Source organism: Ambystoma mexicanum, chromosome 2p, assembly GCF_040938575.1.
Source record: "Ambystoma mexicanum isolate Mex_15411 chromosome 2p, UKY_AmexF1_1, whole genome shotgun sequence".
Taxonomy (NCBI): Eukaryota; Metazoa; Chordata; class Amphibia; order Caudata; family Ambystomatidae; genus Ambystoma; species Ambystoma mexicanum.
Window position 1 is genome coordinate 1,136,747,652 of NC_090923.1, and position 24,169 is coordinate 1,136,771,820.

At 48.5% G+C, this 24,169-nt stretch overlaps 1 protein-coding gene across 2 annotated transcripts in view; it reads right to left on the minus strand.

Moving 5' to 3' along the window:
* LOC138567220 (uncharacterized) overlaps positions 1-23,191 on the minus strand; it is a 56,728-nt gene extending 33,537 nt beyond the window's left edge. The window contains exons 1-3 of one of the 2 annotated variants that reach the window (XM_069645203.1): positions 22,204-23,191; positions 6,326-6,635; positions 5,524-5,784 (exon numbers count right to left, since the gene is read on the minus strand). In XM_069645203.1, the coding sequence (XP_069501304.1) occupies positions 5,524-5,784; positions 6,326-6,635; positions 22,204-22,545 (913 nt within the window). In that variant the 5' untranslated portion in view covers positions 22,546-23,191. Of the gene's footprint in view, positions 1-5,523; positions 5,785-6,325; positions 6,636-8,599; positions 8,884-22,203 lie in introns of those variants that run through there. The other variant, XM_069645204.1, reaches the window with a different exon arrangement.
* Between the last annotated feature and the right edge of the window lie 978 nt (positions 23,192-24,169).

Here is a 24,169-nt window from a genome sequence, read left to right on the forward strand (position 1 = left end):
TGAGACTACAGTCACTATGCCCCCTCCTCACAGACTCAGAAGTTGAAAATAAACTGATTCCACCTGTGTTGCCATCATGCCATCAGAAAGACCTAGGCAATTTACTGGTCAATTTCCAGAGGTGTTATCAGATCAACCAGGATGGGTTAATATTTTGTTCCATTACATCAGTAACTCGGATGGAAAAACTGTTAACCTCAAACCACATGGGATCCCTGAGGCCAGAAGGAAGATTTTTGAACAGGAGATAAAGGAAATGCTCAAGGCTGACATCATTGAGCCCTCTGAGAGTAGTTGGCCCTCCTTAATTGCCCTAGTAGCCACGCCTGATAGCTTGTGGCGCTTCTGTATAGATTTAAGAAAGCTGAACTCAATTTCCAATTTTGACAACTATGCAATGGCCCGCATTGACGACTTAATCGAGAAGCTAGGGACGGTCAAGTATATTTCCACTCTCAATTTAACGAAAGGATATTGGCAGGTTCCCATACATCCAGCAGACAGAGAAAAGAAAGCCTTTTCAACACCTCTGGCCCTTTTCCAATTTAAGGTTATACCCTTCGAACTCCATGGAGCACCTGCCACCTTTCACCGATTTACAGATAAAGTTTTAAAACCATACTCAGCTTTCTGGGGGGCCTACCTCGACAATATCATCGTAAATAGCAACAACTGTCCAGAACACTTGGACCACCTCTACTCCATTACACATGCAATGAGGAAAGCAGGTCTCCAAGAGAATAGAGAAGGTGAAAGCAGTACGACAGACCCCAACCCCGAAAACCAAACGAGGTCTCTGAGCATTTTTGGATCTAACAGGCATACAGACAGTTTATACCCAACTATTCCACCTTGGCAGCAAACTTAACAGATAAACTAAAGAACGTCCAACCCCAGAAGTTGATTTGGGCTAAACAAGATCAAGCAAGTTTCGAGGGCCTGAAGGTCATTCTATGTCAAGAGCCTATCTTCAAGATGCCTGACTTTAATGAAGAATGTATTCTACAAACGAATGCATCAAAGACGAGCTTAGGAGCAGTACTCTTTCAAGGGTATGATGGGGTGGAACACCTGGTCTTGTATAAAAACTGAAAACCTTTCCCCCTGAGAGTAATTCTATGCTATGGTAGAATTAGTAGCGCTAGTAGTCATATGGGTCAATCATCCACCTACGGGATTATTTTACCGGAAGAACATTTAAATTGCTAACGGACCATTCTCCATTGACCTGAATGAGCAAAAGAAAAATACTAATCCCAGAGTAATGAGGTGGTTCCTGGGTTTGCAACCATTCTGTTTCACAGCAGGGCACCAGAAGGGGAAAGAACAGGGAAACGTTGACTTTCTCATTCGATTTCCTCTCAATAAAGATGGGGAAGCCACTACCTAAAGGTGAGGGGTATGTGATGAATTGCAGGTATTTGTCCCTTCTCCCCAAGTGGTAGCCCTCCACCCCTGTGGGGCTAGGGAGGTGAGCCTGCATTTTAAAACCCTCCCTAGGGGTCAAGGCAAGCAGGACCTTACCGGGAGAGGCTCTCCCTTACGGGACAAGGACTTCCATTCCTGTGGGGAACTCCCTAAACCAACAAATGAAATTGCATACATGGCACTACCTGATAAGCTTAAGAATGTGACATCCTTGTCTTGAGCTGAAGGCAATGAAAGAATCAACCCAATGGCACGAGAAAAGGAAGATGACTCTTGAATGTGAGATGCATATTTAACCATGCAGAGGAGAGAGGAAGCTGATGCGCAGGGAAGCCCAGGCAGACCGCAAGCAAAGGTTTTGCAACTTTCCAATATTGATTTCAACAGGACCTGCAGCAAATGTACTTTCTTTCTGGAGCATAGCTGATTTTTGTGATCAGTGAGACCCTTTTGCTTTACTAACTTTGTTTGGGGTGCATCATTAAGTCCCTAGGGCTAAAAGTGCGGGAAATGTGTGCCCCCCCCGACCCCCATTTTTAAACTGTAGCACAAGCTACCTTAGGTGGAACACTGCTTGGACATTGTGTCCCTCTTGCTTTCCTGAATGTAACATCCCAATTACCTCTTTGGTGTGCACTGAACATGCTGGTGGCAGTAAACCGAGTTTTCCTGGCGCAATAATGCCTTTTTAAGTAGCAAGTACTCAAAATGGCTCTTCTTCGTATTAAATCCCCTGTTCTTTATGTTACCTTCAGTGTTGCCCTTCTTACTTTTCCTAAAGGTTGGAAATTGCCATTTATGGACATGCGACTTCACTGGAGCCTTGCAAACAAGTCCCAGTCAGTGCCTGCGGTGTGTGAAATGGTGGAAACTGGGTCTTGGTATTACCCGATCTCTATTCACACTTCAGCCAAGGTATGTCCTGTTAGTGGGCAGATTGTGAGGTTGCAGGCTGTCCATGATTGGACAGCCTCCACCTGTATGAATGCTGAAGGGCCCCTCCAATTGGTGGACTGTCTCCCCTCCCCCAGCCCGAATTCTGGATAAAGGGAGAGTATGTGGGGCCATTTAGGATGTCTTCAGATACTTACCTCTTGAGTTGACAAAGGACCACCAGAGTCCTGACAGAGGACTGCTGTAGCAACCAGAATTGGCAAAGACGACCACTGTGTACCAGACCACTGCCTTCAAGTCGACAGAAAAGACCTGAACTGGGTATCTTCCACATCTGTACTGGTGGGACCAAACAGTCTGAAGCACTGCTCTGCATCCATCACACCTCCATGGTCAGACTCGGGCTGGATCTGTATTCACCTGCACCTACCCAGGACTGGACTGCATGTTTGCATGGGAAGCTTCCTTCTTTGTCACTGGAAACGTTTCTTGTATCCACACTGTTCAGATAGGACCTCACCAACTTGTTACCCTCTCTCTACATAGTGAATGTATTCAAATACCTGCTTGATAAGGGCACCTACTTGTAACAGACTGAAAAAGATAGGGGTGGATGTCTAACACATTTTCTTGTGTTAAGGAGTGTAATAGAGATTTTAAGGCTTGTGAAATGTACTTCTTATCACCCACTTCAGGTATCCTATAGTGCATAAACCTATACCTAACTATCTTAAAAACTAAAGTGGTAGGTAACTCATTTCGGAGTTACCAAAATATTGATGTATACATGTGTAATAGTGATTTTACATGTGTAATAGTGATTTTACCTACCTAGCAAAGTTTTATCTTGTGTTTAAAATATAGTATATTTGTGTACATAACCCATAAGGTAGAACACCCACATTTTACCTGAGGTAGCCCCTGAATATTTTGCTGCCTTTTGGGGGGTTTTGAACATTGTTTTTCTCTCAGCCAAGCTTCATCCAAAGCCTGGCTGAAAGAGTAACTCTGTTTTGATGTGCTTCAACTCCACTGGAACTCCAGGAACAACTTCTTTAGGAACTTTCACTGAAGGTAACTACCACAAAAAGCCTGCTCAGAGCCACACAACTGGTCCCCCTTGCTATCTCTGAAAACACTCTTCTTGCCTAGATAGAAAAGTGTTTCACTTACCAGAGATTGTCTTTTCCTTTCTAGGGAAGACTCTTCATTGAATTCTTTGGTACTGTTCTACTTACAGTGTTGGATTTATTTTATGAAGTTTACCTGTAGGTGTAGGGATTTATCGCTTGCCTTTCTCTATTGAAAGATGATGAGCCTCATTATGAGTATGTCGGTGCGGTAATAACGGGGCGGCATTACTGCATACCGGCACGTTACTGCACTGGCACACTCCAAGTTTGCCGGTAATGTGACGGATTTACCTCGAGCTCTGAGCTGGAGGCATGTCCGCTCCCCCTACCGTCAAATAACTCCAGGTATTACCACCCGGTAATACCGGTGCCGGGAATACTGGCAATTCCCCCCATGGAGTGGGGATTTACTGGTGTTTCCGCCACTTGAAATGTGCCGGTAATTCCGGCAGACCAAGTGGCGGAAACGGTATTACAGTTTGCCAGTATCCCTCTGGTAATACCAGCTGGATACAGCCAAAAATGTAATGAGGCCCTATATGACATTTAGCCTCATCACAAGTTTGGCGGTCCACAAAGGGTGCCGGTACGTTGCTACCAGCACCATTTCCGGGACCGCCAGACTATGAGAATGCCTGCAGAGGCCGGTGATCCCAGCAGGTCCGACCTGCCGAGAGCACCGGCCCCTGCAGGCATGGTTTTCATGGGAGCACTGGCACCGTTAAGAACGTTGCCAGTGCTTCTGTGCACACATTCCCATGGGGTCCTGTGGGACGGAATGGGGACTTACAGTTCTCGCCACCTGACGTGTAATATCCCGGTGGCACGAGGATATCGGGCGGCGGACATGATATTACAAAGTCGGCGGCAACCCGCCGGTAGCACCAGCGGATTCCTGCTGACCTTGTAATGAGGCCCATTGTCTCCTTTGTTACTTGTGAAAAGTGTGTTTTGTACCCCATTCCACCTCCTGATAGTTAGGCTTGGGCTGCTCTGCCACACTACCATTTAAAAAAGTGGGGGGGTTTGAGGGAATCACTAGTGCCCAAGTCAAGCAGGCATACCTAAAGACCACGACCACAGGGCCAGAGGAAAATCTCCCTAGCGCCTGTGTGGACTTTTTAACTGTTGACTGTACTTCACACCAGGCTTACCCCCTCATGTGTGTAAGCATGACTGTTGAGTCACTCTACCTTTGAGAGTTTAGTCAAAGATTTAAGTGCATTCTATTTGCACCTTTATGTTAGCTACTCCGAAACCCACACCAGAGTAGGTTCAGAAAATCCTTCAGCACGTGCTGAGATGAAGGATGAGAGCAGTGTGAGGTGGATGGGCGTGAGGCAGCGCCATGCCCCCAACCCACAGGGTGCCCTGTGACAGGAATAAAATCTTATAAAAGATCTAAAAGTTTGTGATTTGTTGTATTAAGACTTTCGACAACTGCTGCAAGGGAAGCTACAGAATGATCAGAGCATAAAATAATTTACATAAAGATGAGAGGTCAGGGAAAGCTGCCGGAGTAAGAGCGAGCACGGAGGACACAGGAATCATTGCATGCGCACATCATGTTAGGCATGCCAGATCTACAGTCTGCTATTCACTGTAGTTAAACCCTCAGCTCTCAAGCTGGATTTACTGTAGGTGGGAAAGGATTGTTCCCTCAAAGGATGCATAAAGCCACCTGCTTTGGTAAATGATGCCTTTCTCATACCAGTGCTTTAAAAGCACTGTGTTATGTTATTTTTTATTTATATAGCGCCTATTGCCATTGTTATGGCTTTGAAGCTCTGTGGTGGATTAAGGCCTTTCGGAAGACCGATCTGGTGGGGATGTGGGCAGTAAAAAAGACAAAAAACAGATCATAGTAATTGCCCAACTGTACCAGGCTCTATGCATGTGATGTGAACTACTGAACCTTCCGTGATCAGAGGCAAAGCGTTTTAACTCACATGGCCATACTTTCATCCAACAAGTTGGCATTAAAACCGTATTCTATGGGGAAAACAGAACTCCAATTCCTTAAGAAAATAGCTGAATACACCTCTGCAGAACTGATCAAGAGACATACCTGTGGAGACTGGCCTTGGCGAGTCTAGGTGCTTGTTGCCTGTGGGGTGAGTGGCCGCCATAAGCCGTTGCAGCCGCAGGTCCATGAGCCGGATGGCTGCTTCGTCAGTGGAGTGTGGTCTGGTAGACTTGCCCTTGCAGAAGGCTGGCAAGTGGCAGAGAGAGTCCATGCTCCAGCAGGACTCCGGAGGACCCTCACTGTACACAGACGTGCAGGAAGTGGAGAGGGAGCAAGAATCCATCTCACTGTTTTCGTAGAATCCTGTAGGAACCAAATAGGGTTTGAAAATGGTAATGCCACCATTGGTATCATTCATGCAGAAACTCCCATTTCAGACTCTTTAAAAATGTATTAACATGACTGTTTTTAATATAAAAAAAAGGATTAAGGTGACTGATTTTAATAGCAAATATAATCAGCAGGTAATCTGCTTATACATCTTACAGAGCCTGGGCCCCCCTCGACATCCTGTGGGTCCCTTAGGGGGGCAGCCCCTAAGTGGGGGGCCAGAAACAATATTTGTACTCGAGGGGGGGCTCGGTACACCTGCTTGGCATTAACCTTGCCTGTGATTCCTCATCCTTTGTCCCCCCACTTCTATCAGGTCCTGAGGGGACTCTCATCCCACCACTGCCACATGCTCTTACTCCAACACCACCACAGGTCCACCCGTGCACCACTGCCACCAGGCATCACGGGAGATCCCGTTCCATCCTTATAATCGGGCCCCATGGGAACTCCCATCTCCCAACAACAAATCCCCTAGCAGTAGAGACGTTTTATTCTCCAAGTGCCCCCTTACCTGAGCTGGGCCTCGAGTCTGTGTCCGTCATTTCCCGCGGGTCCTCATGCTCTGCCGCCACCATCAGTCGCTTGCCAAAGATCAGGTGATCAGTCAGAACACTAGAGCTCCCAAGCCGCAACCGGGAACCCTGGCTGTTCTCGGCTTGCCTCCCAATGCCAAGTGCAAAAGCAGCGTGGTTTCCACCGTCTTTGGCCTGCTTAGTGGTGCAGTTGGTGTCAAGGGCTTCTGTGGAGCAATAGGCTACGTAGGGCTTCTCCCTGCTCCCAAGAAGGTCCGCTGAGTGGCTGCGGTCCAGCTTGGACTCCTCCTGTTACAAGAAGAAAATAAAGTGTTATAGATGTGGCTTTGCAAGCCTCCTAGGAGATCCTGCTGAGATAAGACAGGCAAAACGGCTGATTTCAGCTTTCCACAGTCTCTCCTGATACAGCAAAACACAGAAGGCCTGTTTTACAAAAGCATTGTATAATAACGCGATCCCACTGGAAAACGCTTTGTGAATCAGGACAGAGAAAGCACCTTGTCGGTGCAAGACACACACAGCAACGCTTCTGGTGGAGGAAATGCATTGCCGTAATGAGTTATTGGCATGAGTAAGAGTACAGGTATTGCTAAATCTGGGTTGTACAGAGTGTCAGTCCTATTTGCTAAACACTTGTTTACATACAGAGGGGAAGCGCCTGATTTCATTGGCAGGGGTGGACTGGGAACCAAAAGAGACTCTGGAAATAATGTTCAAAGTGGCCCCATGTTACACATTTTCAGCAAGCCCAAACCTTTCCCTATGGGAAAATTGGGAAATACCACACAAAAGAGGCCTTGGATGCCAAGGCCTGTGGGGAAATCCACAGAGTTCCCTATAGGCCAGTCCACCCCTGTTCATTGGTCTATATAATGGAAAAGGCCCTCGATGTCTGCCCATTGTCGGGTCTCTTCGATGACTCTAGACCTTTGTGTGACATAATGTGTCATTCATGGGGGAGCTACTGATGAAAGACACGTATGTCCCTTTAAACCATGACCAATAATTGCTTTCCATTTCTATGCATTAGAAACATGGCCTAATCCTCCTGGTTGCTACCCCCATCATAGAACACGCCTCTCTGCACACGCACTCACCTACGTGACATTATGCTGTTCCTCTCATTTATAGGAGTAGCACCGATATCTCCCAAGTTCACCTTTATACATTAACAGGGCAACTGAGCCTTGCAGAATGTTATAAAGGTGGCTCCTATGACACATTGGACGCTCGATCTGGGCGTCTCATGTAAGTAGCTTTAATGTCACACCATACAGGTTTACACGTAAGGGTAAGTCCACATGTCCAGGTAAATTGACAAGTCAGTACTGCCAGTGCCACGCAGACCACTGGCACTGGCCATCCACACCCTAGCCAGCCCCAAATGTAACGGTCACTCCCTGGAACATCCATTCAGATGCACACATGACACATTCTACTCTCTCAAGTTTCTTGTGACCAAGGTGAGGACATTTGGTACTGCTTTTACTTGGAGTTGCAGAACTTGTAATTTTACAACAAAAACAAACCAACGGGAAAGTCCCAAGGCCAGCGGGCCTTCTCGTGTACAGCCACGGGAAACATTAGAGGTCTGCCCACGCGTGACGTCAGTTTCCCCATTTAACCCGCCGTGTATAAAGCAGGGCGTCGTAGATGTGGGTTTGAATGACAAATGATTGCAGTGTCCCCTCCACACCGCATGGGGCGTTGATGCTGTATCGGCGGATTACGGCTATCTTATTGGAATGTGGTGATTAAAGTTTGTTTGTGGGCGCACCGCGGCTGCCAGAGGGAAGTCTGTTATGAACACGATATAAAACATCCAAACAAACAATCTATAAATATCGCGTGCCTGCCCCGCCCCTGACGCAGAACACCCACCTGGCGACAACGCCCTCCCGCCACTATAAATACCACCCTCGTCGCCTTCCTCCTACAATGGCCGGGCCTGGCGCGGGCCCAGGCACGTGAGGCGGCAGCCAGGTACAAAACACGCCACCGAAACCCGCATCCACAGCCCCGCCCCCGGAGGACAAGGCGGCAGCGAAGCCAGCCATTCACTGGAAGGAGGGAGTGAGGGTGGATAAGCAAGTGGGAAACCTGGAAATGAACGGGTGTATGAATCCCCCCCCCCCCGGTTGTCCTGGATAAGATGTGTCTGTGTCCCGGGCGCGCACCGCCTGGATAATTCCGGGCTGCTCCACACACAGCAAGCCCTCCGTGGCCTTCAACCCTGCTACTTACACACTGACCATAACACGTTGAGTCGTGTATTGCTTTGCCTCGCTGGTGACGGGGACTCGGAGCATTCACTGCCCTTAAAGTGATCCAGATGTTCTAATCTCGCTACGAAGCTATTCCGAGAGAGCAGATGGCGGATGGGGTACAAAACGACTCGCGGCCGCCCGTTTAAGGAATCGGGATATAATATGCCCGCTCTAACCGTTAGGTGTCAGCAGCCCCACCAACAGCCCAGAGCCCCCCTGCGCGGTGTTTGACCCTTTCCCATAACCTGACGCATTCCAGCCCTTGCCACTGGTCTGGGAGCCACACGGGCAGCGGAAGGGATATTCCAGGGACCGAGAAGCAGAGGAGGGGAGGGAGGGGGGTGTAAAACTGGGAGCACAGAAAGGGTGCGGTCCTCTGTGACCGCTGCGTGCACTGCGGGGTATAGTCCTGTACCCCTCGGGGGAAACATGTCTTACATCAAGAAATGCTTGCCGTGGGAGGGCCAGAGACCCCTCCCCTCATTACAATTTACAATGAGTTTTATTACCCAAGATAAACATCTCCACCTCAGTAGAGTGCAGCAGGAGCTCATAAAATGCGCGGGCCCTCCCCTGCCATTAAGGCCTAGCAGGCAGCAAGCCCGGGTAAACATGGGCAGGTCCGGACTTCGGTGCAGAATACGGGCCTTTTTTTTTTATCGCGCGCCGTTTACCTCGTGAACCAGAAGGTGCAAAGTCTTATTGAACGACTACCAGAAGCTGTAAGGCACTTGTTGAAAGGAAATGCAACCGCTGCTGCATGCTGAAAATGGTGTATGCGAAGCATGAGACGCATCTTAAAGTGCGTATTCGCAAATTATAAACGCAGTAACAGATCACAGGGCATCCCTGGGCACACCGCTGACCCGACCGGTATTGAAACCAAACTCAGCATACAAGAGTTTGGAACAGGAAAATGCAATGGTGTAGAATGTATACCAAAAGACATGTCAAAACACAGTACAATGATGTGGAGCTGTTAGGCCAGATGTTCCATATGGGACAGGCCCCTGCAGCCTGGTGGAAGACGCCAATACATAGCAATTGGCACCATCGATACATTTCCTGGTTGCAATGCAACCACATGCAGATATGACCTGGCACCCATGAGCGAAGAGGGAACATCCATAGAAGTTGACGCACACGTGTGCATAATCCCAAAATCAGATACAGCACACATTCCAAGAGCCATGGAAACCAGTCCTCGAGTCTATGTAGAACATTAGGTCTACTCATGTAAAATGGCAGAGCAAGAGGGTACTCTCTGGGCCAATCCACATTTAACGGCCCACTTGGCAGCAGTTTAATTGGCTAGATTATCCATGACATACAGGCAAAATCAAAGAATTTCCAATCAGAGCCAAGAGTCAGCCACAAAAGGTGTTTTTACACCTACAGAGAAAAGTACTGGCCATGATGTACAGCCAACGTTCCCGGAGATACAAATGGACACCAATTAGCAGAATACACTCTGAAGACACACTGTGCAGTAGTGTGATAGACTCAGTAGAAGCCTTCCTACTTAGAGGGAACCGACTACACTGAAAGAAATCAGAAACCTATACAAAACAGCAGCAGCCAAAAACCAAGGCCAGCAGCCACAGCCCCTGCCCCCTCACTCAACCCCCAAAAGATCTGGCTCGAATCGGACATCAAAATTGTACACAATCTGATAGATCTCGTCAATCAAAAAAAAAGGACCCAGAAAACTATAAAAGAATAATGCCATGGCCACAGATTTAAACCAGTCGGCAAGTGCATAAGAAGGAAACACATTAAACAAAATCACTCTCAGGAATGGAAGAATCGCTAACAATAAACGCCTTTTAGGAGAAATGGAATATCATAAATGTGGATCAGGGGAAAAACACATTATCTCTAAGAAGTGGGGAAGCGTGGAGAAAGCACCGCCAGGCCTCTTTGAAAGCATAGTGTACCGGGTGAGCAACGGAGCACAGAACAAAGATGGTAACGGGCAAGCTTACATACATTAGGACATGTCATGAATGGTCAACTGACACCACTGTGCAAAGATGCAACCCAACAGAGGCCCAAGCATGCTTACAAAAGATGCCATGGGCAGCACATTGGGAGAGATGGTAAAGGTGAGCACAGCACAACCAAAAGAAGCCTTCAGAAACGATTGCCATCCTATCCTATTTAGTGGCCACATGATCACCTGTAGGCATAAACCGCTTATAACGTACGAGTGATAACCGCCTTGATCCGAATGGCAGTCGAGGCATCTGTGTGGGTAGCACAAAAGGGAAGCTCGTATGTTGCATCCTTCATTAAAGAACCCAGGAGAACAATATTGATTTATCTCCCAAATACTTAGAAGAAACGACCATATATACACCCTACACCAGAGGTCTTCAAAATGTAGGGCACACAGCCCTGGTGGCATGCTACAGAGTCCACCACAACTTTTGCACATTTGTAAAAACGAAAAAAGTCACTCTGTATAAAGATGGCCCCCGCAGCTTAGGCCCACTGCTTCTGGGGCCTTGAGGGTTCCATGTGTAAATATCGCCATACAAGAATGGCGCCATATTTTTGTGGCAATATTAACCCATTAAACCTGTGGGGGACATCCCCGCTTCCATTTACCCCAAAAATGATCCCCACTAATAATATTGCCTATGGCTGTTCCCGACGACCATATATATGGCGATATCATTGGTGGGGATAACATTACCTGATACCGCCTTGAGGTGGAGAGTATGTGGCACCGATCCCAGAAAAAAACGGCCTTGAAGCGCCTTGTCCACCATTTCAATCGTGCTTTCAGGATGAGCTTATCTTCAGCCTCCAGGAAGACCGAGAACACAGTGTTGTACGAAGCATCCATACCCAATATTAGGAGAGATTTGTGATTTTGCAACTTTCCTTCCATTGACATCAATGGAGCCCCCACTTATTTCCTCTAGCTTGAACCCTGCACTGACTTCTGGAGGAAGGTCTCACCTATTATGCGGGCACTCGTTAGCTCATATAGTTACCAATGCTGAGGGCCTGTGCAACATTGCTGTGCTGGTGTACTGTAGCACACATCACCTTACACTGAATTGTTGTAGGGGTACTATGTATCAACTTTTCTTTTTTAACATTTGTGTACCCTTTCTGTTGTTCCTATGATGGGCTAGTTGCAGTGCACTAAGTTCTACCATTTTTTTAAATACACCCTCGTACACATTTATATTTTTATAGCACAATGCCATTTTGAGTACTACATACTCATAATGGTTGTGCCATGTGGCGTTCGCCACGTCCTTTGGCCAGCTTGGTCTTCCTGCATTTTGAGGTCTGGATTTAAGGCATGCACTTTCAGGGGGGGTTCATCTTGGATTCCTGCAGACTAGTCAGGATATATGGGAAAAGGGGGCAGTCTTCTCCCAATCCACATACCAGCCAGGATATGTTTGTTGCCGGGCAGATGTAGGGTTTGCGGCTGGCAATGACTGGATAGCCCTTATCCATTTGAACGGTGCACACCCTTGCCACTGGTGATATATGACAGCAACTAGCCCAAATTTGGGATAAAAGGAGAGACTCAGCAGGTGTTTGTGAAATCAACTATCAGAGCCGAGACCTTGAAGAAAGCCCGCGCCGGAAGACTAATGCTGAGGATATCCATATCCAGCATTGCCGAAGCAAGTCCATGTGATGCCCTGCCTCTTTTGCTGCAAACCTCGAAGACCCTCATCGGGGCTTCGACCTCTGGATTAGTGGGACCAACTAGTACAGACCCCTGCTTGACAGGCTGTTCAGTCTCACCTGTTTCATTAGTTTGAACCTCTTTTACTGTTTTAGTGTAAAGTGTAGGGGATCTCATTTTCAGATCACCAAGTGTGTGTATGTGCCTGTGTATATGTATGTGTGTGTGTTTTAATGATAGCTGCTTGACTTTTACTGTGACTGCTTATAGCTCAGTATATTTTGGTACTCCTATCCCTGTCAACTTGGTTTATTTGTGTGCTCCATGTTAGGTTAACTGCACTATTCAATCTCTTGGACGTCTGCCTTATTGCTCAGTCTGCGGTACCATGATAGAGGTTGACTAGACCCAAGTGGCCAACCTTGCTTACTAACTAGGGTGGCCTCTCAGAACACTCCCAGAGCGTTGGTTGAGAAAATCCATCTTAAAACTCGTACGGTAGGTTTCAGATACCATTCCCCCTCCATTTGGAATTAACCTTTGTTTGTTTTTCAGGAAGTTTGAAGAAGACACACACACTCGCCAACCCCCGGAAAAATATGTGCCTGTTTCGTGGACCAGCAGTGCCTTTGACTTGTATCCACGGATATCACAAACTCTTTGAAACTGGCACTAGAGAAAAGGCATAACTGATGGGCTAATGTTGCAATAAACAACACGAAAACAGACTCAAACAGGAGAAGGAAGCAGGGATGCTGCCCGATCCCCGCTCTGTTTAATCTGTACAAGAAGGACCTACCCGTCGTTGGAAACTTCAACACCAGGTCATTTTTAGGGGACGCAAAGTTAAACGGCCTCCTGTGTGCCGAGAATGTGGTCCTTCCATCATGCGCACACTCACGGACTGCAAAAAACCTTGGATATTTTGGAGAGATACTACAACACTTCATACAAAATAACAAAACAACATAGTAATGATTTTCCCCCCAAAAAAGCTAGAAACTACGATAAGGAACAGCATTTATAGTTCAATATGGGAACCCTGGAACATACAGCGGTACATACGTCTGGGAACCAAGTCTCTGTGCATAAGACCCCTACAGAAAACGTTCACATACTTAAGTAAACAACATACAAAGACCAGACAAAAGGAAACAGACACAAACTCAGAATAAACTCCTACAACATCAGCCCAAAGAACAATTCATAACCAACTGGCAAACCCAGCTGGAGACAGAGAATAAAATGAAGCACTAGACTGCCACAGTGAGTTGCAGAATATCCGCTAACAGTTAAAAATCCCCAAAAAAGGCAAATAATGACCACATACGCACCTAAACCTGGAGAATGAAACCAGCAGACGGGGACAAACTTAAAAACAGATGGAAATTATCAATCAAAGATGAAGCCCACTTTTTCTATCATTGTACCAAATTCAAAGACACAAGATGCCATTAATTGGGGAACTTGAGTAAAACATCACAGCTTCCCATAACTAAAAGCTGAAGATGCAAATACTCTTGGGTGAAAAAGTTGAGACTAGAAAAAGCAGCAGATTATTTAGCAGCCTGTCGCAACATAACACGCCCAAATACCCTCAACCACTCAGGAGGACAAAACACTACGTCGATGTTAGAGCATAATCAAATATATAGGAACAATGCAATGATACTCACAAACTGTGTCACAGAAATGATTGATCATTAGGGTGTGTAAGGCCACTGAATATTCCATGCTGGTTCCAGTAGATCAGGGGTCTGCCACCGTAGGCTCGCCTGGTGTTTGGACTACAACACCCAGCTACAGCTACCCTAGTCAGCAGGGTCAATTGTGAGGTATGGGGGTCGCAGTCCAGCAGAGAGGGACAACAGGGTCCGTCTCATCATCGTGCCATGAGTGAGTGCTCGATTCCAGCTGACAGATCTAAAGTGGCAGCGATGATTTTGGACACTGAAGCATGTTGAGCCCCATTAATGCTAGTTGGCTGGTTGGTTATGCTCTTGCAGTTTTGTTTTCTTCTGATCAGTCACAGTGGAGTGGGTTTCACAGCGGTCAGCTCTGTGTCACAGGGTTAATGGTGTGACCATTGCATAGTCATGAACCTGCCGTTCTGTGATCGGCCTGGTGCACGGCAATCACTTGACGAGCAGATCCCAGAGGCAGCAACAATCGTTAGACTGGCTGTAGAGACTTCACTTGCCTTCCAGTGACACTGCATAGTATAACATCTTTACCGAAAGCCTGCAGCATATACATGCAGTGACTGCAAATGGGATCAGCCAAGCATATACTCAAAGGCGCAAAAGCTAAAGGCAAACTTACTTTTAAGCGCTTTCCAGTGAGATAGGGTATAAGGCAGTGCACCGGGCCAGGCATCATAGGGTGTTAGTTCCTACCCTTAGCAAAAAAAAAAAAACGAATTATGCAGCAATGGAAGCAGAGGCCCACCTGCAGGAAAGTGCTGACATCTGCCAAATTTCCCTCAGCAGTCATGTTGCAGTCACACGCTGCTGCAAGCTGCACATCAAGCAACTTCAGAAATGCTCGACCCTGAACTGGCTGCACACAGGAGACAGAGACTTCTTCCATGTAAGCCACCCAACAATTAACCAGAGGAAAGTAGTAAAATGCCAGTGGTCAAGGAGAAGAAGATGGTTCGTCTGGATCCCCAAGGCCTTTGGGGGCACAGTTTGCACCCTCAACTCATTGACCTGCTTGCGGATCAGTCAGCTAGCAGCATAGAATAGGGAGAGATGGGAGCAAGGAGCGCAGACATTTGGGATTCTGTTCTGGTTGTTAAAGTTCCTTTTTCAGGTGTCAAGATTTTGCAGCCTAAGGATAAAATTGATGTGGAGCTGTCTTTGCCAGGGTAGGTTGTTGTGTTCTGGATCATTTTCAGGTGATTGATGCAACAATGTGAACAAGACTACAGGAAAAGCTACAAGACAACAGCTAGAACGTTCTAAAGTTGTATTTTGGGGGAGAGTAACTCACATGTTGGATGTCAACAACGTTTTTGGGTATGCTGCTTCGAGAGCTGATGGCGAGTATGGGAGGGGAGAGAGACTTACAAAAGTGCTCGAGGCTGGAGAACCCAAGGCTAGTTAGTTATAGTGGCCTGACTAGGGCCCTAGAAGATACTCAAACCTGGAGCACCTTGGGAACAAGCGGCCACTGGGGGAAGCTTTGAAGTGTGTAGGGCAGCGAGAAGAGGCATCGGGTCAGGGTGCAACCTTTTTTACACACAGAAAGTGAATAAAACGGGTCTTTTGGGGTTTTGTTTAAGCTGTCTCTCCTAGTACCCGCAAAACCGTAGAGCCAGCTGCTCGGGCGGGCCTAAAAATCAGCCACCAGCCTCATGGTATCAACTCCCGTGCGGGCAGCACAACAGGGGGCGTTCCGCATGGACGAGCTGAGACAATCGCCATGGAGAAAGAGATTGTTGTTTGAGGCCAAATAGGATTTCGTCGGAAGCACGGAACAGATATACACCCTGCATACACAGACAAATGCACCCCACAAAGAGGATGTGTACGCTGGCTTTGTGGACTTCCAAGACGCTCCCCGCTCTGCCTGGCTCCCTGGATTGTTAGCGAGGCTTCCTCAATGCTATAAAATGTAATCAAGGGAAGGGACTCGCCAGAATGCAGTGTCAAGGTAAACAGTACGGAAACACGCTTCTTTAATCTGTTCATGAGTGACCCGCCTGTTACATCAACCGACGGGATAAGATAACTTCCGTTTCCCAGTTCCGTGTGCGAGAAAGTCACCACCTACAAATTAAACTTGGAATTCTGGGGACTCCAAATCCCAGAATTCCAAGAGAAAAATACTGGAATTGTGGCTTTATCGGGGACGGAACTGGGAAAACGTAAAAGAGCACTGAATGTGTCAGTGTACACTTGGCCTATTCCAAAAAGAGAACTCAATCCAACGTCTAAGGGAGGATTGCGTGGGCGGCTTGAACCACAAGCAGGAGGCGTTGGGACACAAAAACGCCCCATCCGCGTGCAGGGGGGGTGGCAGTCGAGGGGGCATAGCTGCAAGAATAAGGAAACACCAAGACACGTACCACGCAGAGGCGTAGACAGGGTAGAGCCTGAGCGGGCAAGGCCCACCCAGAATTTGTAAGAGTCCACGCACCGGCGCTATGTGGGCATTTACAGATGTAAATGTCACTGCAGTGCGCCCAACTACATCAACTTCAGGCCCCACTTGTTAGAAAGTTCTGGCTACGCCTCTGGTACCACGGAAACCCATCAGTTAGATTGCCGGGATGTCTAAACCTAAGCGATACCCAGGTGATGCAAAGGAAATTGCCGCACGCAAACACGGAGAAGACGACACAGTGCATTCTACAAAAAGGCCACCCAGCCGGTAAGATAGCTCAGCGGGTTCAGTGCTCGCTGCTGAGATCTGTGTGTGATCGCCAGCTCGCAGGTTCGAATTCCGGCAAGGCCAACTCGGCCTTTCATCCTTCCCAGGTCGATAAACGAGTACCAACTCACGATTGAGTGATATTGTATGTAAATATGTTCTCTGAAAAGCGCTATACAAATAACACATTATAAAAACACATTCCCTCACAGGTGCAAGAAGCATGGCCCAGCTTCCACGTGTCCCGGTTCCCCAAGTCAGGGTTTTTTCTTTGCATTATAATGGGTGGTTTCGGTGTTTATAATGCGGAAGGCACAGTATAAAAGCAGGGCTGGGCGCGCGCCTAACTCCTACATGCGGCAACTTGCAAGCTCCAGGGGAGGTATGAAAGGCGCACTGTGCAGAGGCGAGCTTTTGCAATACTTGCATGCTTAGTCATGCGGATAAAGCGCGATTGTACTGAACGTAAGCCACCTCCCCTCAGATCAAAGCAGGGCGGCCCAGTCCCTTAACCGCGGCCGATGGGCAGAGGCAGGGTAAAGCCCCGACCCAGCAGGTGGCTCTCGGTAAAACCGGGGCAATTCCTCGGTAGGAACACGATAGCAGGTGATATATGAAATATGCACGATACAGCGTATAAAGCAACGTTCGGAATACGTGCGCCAATACCATTCCAATGAAACACGATTATATTCCATCACCGAGAATGGAGTCAACCCTCAGACCTGCAAAACCAGTCCCAGCATGCCACGTTCGCGGTCTTTCTTTTCTCCAACAATTATATTCTGGACTGGGATAAAAACTAAATCTAGGACTGGAATAAGGCGAGTGACCCTAGTGACATGGAGTCACCTGGTAACCTTTTCTCGAGGAGGTAGCTTTGCCCATGTCTTCTTGGAAATCAGCAAAAACTAGCAAGACCATCAATATATGCCACTTTAGTTGGCCATCAATGTCTTTCATTGGGCGCCGTCGCCCTCTGAGGTCAACAAATTACTTGGAAGGCCCAATCGGGCTACAGTCCTCCCCAGAGGTCCTCCTACACACCAGGCCGCAGATAGAGACTGTCCCACTTGTTAGTACTCCCAAGTGGTCCCCAGTAGCGCTCAGTGGATGCGTTTTGCCCTTAGTATGTGCCAGTGTTCTTTGGTAGCCGTAAACTGGCCTATATGAGCCTAACCCATCCCACCACTAAGTTATCTATGGTTTTTCCGTTAGAAGGCCTTGTGCCCCACAGGAAGTGCTCAGTTCTTCTTAAGTATTCTCCTATTAACCTGTATGGTTCTTAGGAGTCCTCAATTTTCCCTTTCAGGCCTTGGTAGTCCCAAGACGTTAGCAAAGGTCCCAAGGGCTCCAGCTTTTCCTAGCTGCTCTACGTTGGCTCATGGTGCACACGGCAGCCTCAAGTGACTCTTGATAGGTTCCAATGAACCTGAGCAGGTTCCTACTGCCATCCAAAGAATTGCCCCAGCATACCCAATGTTATGATATGAGTCATTCATAACGTGCCTGTACACAAGTGTTTCTAGACGCGACCAGACAAGGGAGGGATGACAGAGGGAGGACAAGACAAACAATCTTACTAGGCCTTGTGTCTTTCAGATCATGCACATGCAGGGGGGAGAGGAGAAGTGCCAGGGGGAGGGAAGAAGGAAGAGCAATCATGGCAGTATTGCTCTATTTAAGCGTAAGGAGGCAGGGGACTGTAGGGTTACAGGCGCAATTGCGCGGTAGGCCTGCAGGCAATGCAGGGGCTACTAGTTGTTGAGGTTCCTGGTGCCCATAGAGATTCAGAGGGTATCCAGGCAACTAGACAGCGCAGATAACAGGTTGGCCAGCAGGGGAGAGAGATAAAGCAGAAGCGAAAAGGAAGGTCTTGAGCTGCTTACAGAACCTCAGGTGGTCTGGCTCAAGTTTGAGAGGGGCAGGGAGGCCATTCCAGAGGGATGCACCTGCAGAGGAGAGAGATCTACCACCCTCTCTCTGCCTGACCCTCAGAGAGTTGGAGGTGGCTGAGCGAAGGGCTCGAGAAGGAAGGTGTTTAGTAAGAGATTTGGATGTAGTGCGGGCCGTAGCCTCAGAAAGCCTTGTGGACGATGCTAAGGGTCTTGAGGTTGATCATTGCAGCCACTGGGAGCCAGTGGAGAGATTTCAGGGCTGGAGAGATACGATCCCTTGGCTTGAGGCTATAGGACAATTCTCGTAGTCATGTTCTGGATTAGTTGCAGAGGGAGGCTGTTGCAGTAGTCCAGCCTAGAGAGAACCAGGGCTCTGGAGACAGTGAGCTTCTGGGGGAAAGTGAGAAAAGGAAGAATGCCTCTGAAGAGGTGCAGCAGGTAGTGTGACTTCTTAGAGACCTCAGAGATGTGAGGAGAGAGTGGAGTCGAAGATGACACCAAGGTTTTTTGCCACACAGGAAGAGGGCCCAAGGAGAGTGGCCAGAGTGAAAGCGAGAGCAGGGGTCCCAATGAGAAGGATCTCAGTCTTACTGGCACTAAAGCAGAGATTGTTGGAGGCGCACCACTCCTGGATCACAGATAGACAGTCAGGAATGAGCGAGAAAGGAGAGGAGGCTGAGGGGAGCCTGACGAAGAGCTGATTGTCACCTGCGTAACACTGAAAGTTAGAGCAGAAGGTAGAGAAGAGGTGGGCAAAAGGGGCTAAGTATATTTTGAAAAGCCAGGGGGAGAGGTTAGAGCCTGGGGGTCACCTACATAAACCCTAGTCATAACGACGGGGGTGTTGCTAAATCTTCATGAAGGCTTTGCAGATGCTGTGATTGAGGGTGTTAGTAAGCAGATGTATTGGCTATGGCTAGCATCTTAACTGAGGAAATGTTATAGATAGGATAAACTACCCCCGCCGTACATTATAAGGATATTGCAAGTCCCTGAGGAACGCCAAGGTGAGGAACGCCAATGCGACTTTGAATATCCTTTTTACATACAGTGGGAGATATTTTATTACGTATAATACATGGCCACACTGTCATCCCTTTAATACCTGACCTCTTTCTTAATCTAATGTAAGAGATCTTCCATTTGCTGATCCCTATAATCAATGTTGAATCGGTTTGGATTTTTAAAAAGCAGCTTTCAATGCGTTGCAGAAAAACAGTTAAAACAGTTTAATAAAATGCATTGAAAACACATGTTCATGTTGCACTTTAAGATAAATAATAACATGAAGCTTCTTGCCCACGTGTTAAACTTGTGCAGTGCACAAATTGAACATTCTACCATAAACCGTTCCTTGGCAATTCATTGATGTAAAGTGTCACAGAAAACTATTTAGCAAGCAAGTGACTTGTAATGGCCTTAATTAACTGCTGCAGTGACAGCTGGAATTGTGCCCTCTGCTGGCTGGAACAACAGCCATTGTGACATCACAACTGAGGCATAATAACTGATTAGGGCGCAGCTTTGAAGTCATTTTCTGATTACAGGTCAGTTGTGATGTCACACATAGCCTGTAATAAGAACATTGCTGTATGCAGCTATTGCAGGCTGCCATGTATCATATAGCTGTTCGTTAGAGGAATGTAACACACTGGCTGCTAAATCAGTATCTGGTGCAGTGTTGCAGTCTTTGGTAATAGCTTGATGAATCTTTTTTTTGGCCTTGAGATGTGGTTGAATGGATGATGTGTTGATAGATCACTGTGGGATACATTGATGCACTTATGATGATTTTGTTGGCAGATCGATGCTGGGTGTCGAGAAGCTGTGATGCCTGGGCCAATGACTGGTTGGTAGATGAATGTTCAGTGTGGATTACTATGGATTAGAGTTGGGAGGGGATATTCTATAAGTGACGATGCGTCAGTGGATTAGTGCTGGGTGGAGGTGCATGGTATAGATTTGGGATGAGAGATTATGGGTTTAGGGATGCTATGAATTGGTAATTACTGCTGGGTGGAGGTGCACTGTATGGATTTGGGGTTGAAGATTGCTGCTGGGTTTTGGGATGCTATGATGGGTTGGGAAATTACTGCTCTAGAGATGTACTGTTGAGATTTGGGTTGGGGGGACTGCAGTTGGGGGATGCAATGGCTGATGATGGGTTGGTCGACTACTGCTGGGTGATGTACTGTCGAGATTTGGGTTGGGGGGACTGCAGTTGGGGGATGCAGTGGCTGATGATGGGTTGGTCGACTACTGCTGGGTGATGTACTGTAGAGATTTGGGTTGGGGGGACTGCAGTTGGGGGATGCAGTGGCTGATGATGGGTTGGTCGACTACTGCTGGGTGATGTACTGTAGAGATTTGGGTTGGGGGGACTGCAGTTGGGGGATGCAGTGGCTGATGATGGGTTGGTCGACTACTGCTGGGTGATGTACTGTTGAGATTTGGGTTGGGGGGACTGCAGTTGGGGAATGCAGTGGCTGATGATGGGTTGGTCGACTACTGCTGGGTGATGTACTGTAGAGCTTTGTGTTGGGGGACTGCAGTTGGATGATGCTATGGCTGATGATGGGTTGGTCGACTACTGCTGGGTGATGTACTGTAGAGATTTGGGTTGGGGGGACTGCAGTTGGGGGATGCAATGGCTGATGATGGGTTGGTCGACTACTGCTGGGTGATGTACTGTTGAGATTTGGGTTGGGGGACTGCAGTTGGATGATGCTATGGCTGATGATGGGTTGGTCGACTACTGCTGGGTGATGTACTGTAGAGATTTGGGTTGGGGGGACTGCAGTTGGGGAATGCAGTGGCTGATGATGGGTTGGTCGACTACTGCTGGGTGATGTACTGTAGAGCTTTGTGTTGGGGGACTGCAGTTGGATGATGCTATGGCTGATGATGGGTTGGTCGACTACTGCTGGGTGATGTACTGTAGAGATGTGTGTTGGGGGACTGCAGTTGGATGATGCTATGGCTGATGATGGGTTGGTCGACTACTGCTGGGTGATGTACTGTAGAGATGTGTGTTGGGGGACTGCAGTTGGGGGATGCAGTGGCTGATGATGGGTTGGTCGACTACTGCTGGGTGATGTACTGTCGAGATTTGGGTTGGGGGGACTGCAGTTGGGGGATGCAATGGCTGATGATGGGTTGGTTGGCTACTGCTGGGTGATGTACTGTCGAGATTTGGGTTGGGGGACTGCAGTTGGGGGATGCAGTGGCTGATGATGGGTTAGCAGATGACTGCGTGAGATGCACAGTGTGAATTTGGGTTAAGAGCTTGCTGTTGGCGTGGGGATGCTATAGATGAAGAAGGGTTTGTAGATAGCAGTTGGGTGGAGATGCACTATAGAGTTGGGTTAGGAGATTGCTGCTGGGTGCTATGGGAACTGATGGGTTGGTGGAGCGCTGTTGCTTTTCTGATGAAGCGGCGGAAGAGGGCATGTTGGCAGTTTAGTGTGTGAAGATGCCCGGGTGACTATGGTAGACGGAGGTCTAGATGCTACTGGTGATGATAGAGTGGTGGACTGGCATGGGATTGTTATAGATTAATGGGTTTGTACATTGCTTTTGGAAGTGGTCTAGACTGAGGGTCCTGTGGTGGTACATGTGTGTAATGCTTTGTCACCTCTGCTGGTCTTCCCCCTCACCTGGTCCATCTGCACTCTCTGTTCTTGGGCTTTGGCGATCGTGGGCTTCAGTGTGTGGTTGGTCGATTCTTTCTGTTGACCTTCCTCATGGTTCGTGGTTCCCTTCTGATGGTCCTCCACTTCACCACCTGATGCTGTGGGAGGGCTCGGCAGAGTCTCCTGTCTGTGGAATGGGGGGCTCCCCTTCTGGAGCCCAGACAGGGCAGCCCGTACTCCCTCTCCATGGCGTTCTCTCAGCACTTCAAGCTCCTTGACACCCGCCAGGCTGGCCCGGAGCCGCTGCCCGACTCGAATCCGGTCCATGCCGGTCCAGAGGGAAGGTGGTGCACCCCTGCGTGACATGGGGGGCTTGTGATCTCCACGACACAAGTCTAGTGGAAGCCCCCCCCCCTCCAAGACCAAGTGTCAGGGGTTGCTGTTTTTCTGGGTCAGCCTCCCGAGGTTTCGTGCGCTTGATTCAGTTCTGTCTGTGGATCTCTGCCCGCTCGACTATCGAGGACCCTTGGGGGGTCTGCTAACTGTTTGGTTCTGTCCCTACACCTGTGGGTCTCCTCCTGTCTCTGGGTCCAATGAGAGCTGCCTCTAGACCTACTTCTGTGCCCGCCTCCAGTCGCCTGCGCCCATATCTTTCACTGATCCTGTGTCTATATCCGGCTCTGTCCGATACTGCCCTCGCTCTAATTGTGTTCCGGGTCGGGCGCCCTCGGGATGGCCCTGGCCGGTGCTGCCCTCTGTACCTGGCTGCGTCTTTGTTTCGTTTTCCGCTTTCTGTCCGCTCAGCCTCTGTTCTTGGGTTAGTGTCTAGCGCCTGTGCCCGCTGGTTTCCTCCGTGCCAGCTCCGTCTCTGTCTCCGCTCCTGGTCCCCCTCTTTTCGATCCTGGGTCTCAGTTGTTGCCTCCTATTCCCACTGTTAGCCTCTGCTACTCTGTTCCTCTTTCTTCCTCCTCGTCCTCTGTTCCCCCTCCTGTTGCAGGCAGCAGCTGGTAGGGAAGGAGGGGAGGGATGTGGGGGCCGTGACGTAGCTCTGGGTGGGGGTAGGGAGGACATAGCCTCTCGTGATTGGTTTGTGGGAGGGACAAAGGCACAAAGTTTTTCAAACTGTTCAAACTTTCTTGTGGCTGAAGAAGCAGTGGGGGTCGACAAGGAAAAGGGCACTGGAAAAGGGGGGCCTGGGGCGGTGTGTGCAGGAGGGGGGAGGGTAGGCAACGCAACGAGTGATGGGAAGGGGGAGGGGTAGATTTTGGAAACTGCGTAAAACCGCCTGGAGATATCATTTCTGTGTTGTTATTACATGCAGCCCGTGCGCTCCCTCTGGCCAAACGCACCTGCCTGACTTCACGCCAAACGAGTACCTAGCATTGTAGAAGGCTGGCATAGAAGATGATGAAAGCGTGTCTTATGTGTGATGAAATGCGTGTATTTTTATATTGGTTGTCTATATATTTGTTTTTAATATATTTGTATAAAGTATGAGTAGGGGTTGTTTCAAACCAGAATCACCGTGAAACAAAAAATAAATTAAAAAAGAAGGCTAACACTGCGACAGACACCACTTGATTGCCGTGTGCTCCGCAGGGAATTGCCCTCGGCGTGGCGAGGTCCAGCTCAGCATGTCAGATCTGCACCGTAAACGTTCATAGATGACCCGGTCCCCCAGCCTTTCATACATGCATCGCCTCCCCTGACAGAGGTCTTCCTCGCTCACTTCGGATCAGCTATCATGCACCACAAGAGATGTACCCCCCAAAATACCCCAACTGGGCCCACATGAAGGAATCTGGACACAACACAGAGCCCTGCCTCATCCTCCTAGAATATAAGCCCCCCCCCCCCGCTCCCACGATATCCAACATGCCACAAGATGCAGAGACCTGCTACAACGCAGCATGCGATTCACTCCAAGGCATGCCATCTCCACCCCGGGGATCTGCCAGCCCGTGGCGGGATTTAGAGAGAACATCTGCCC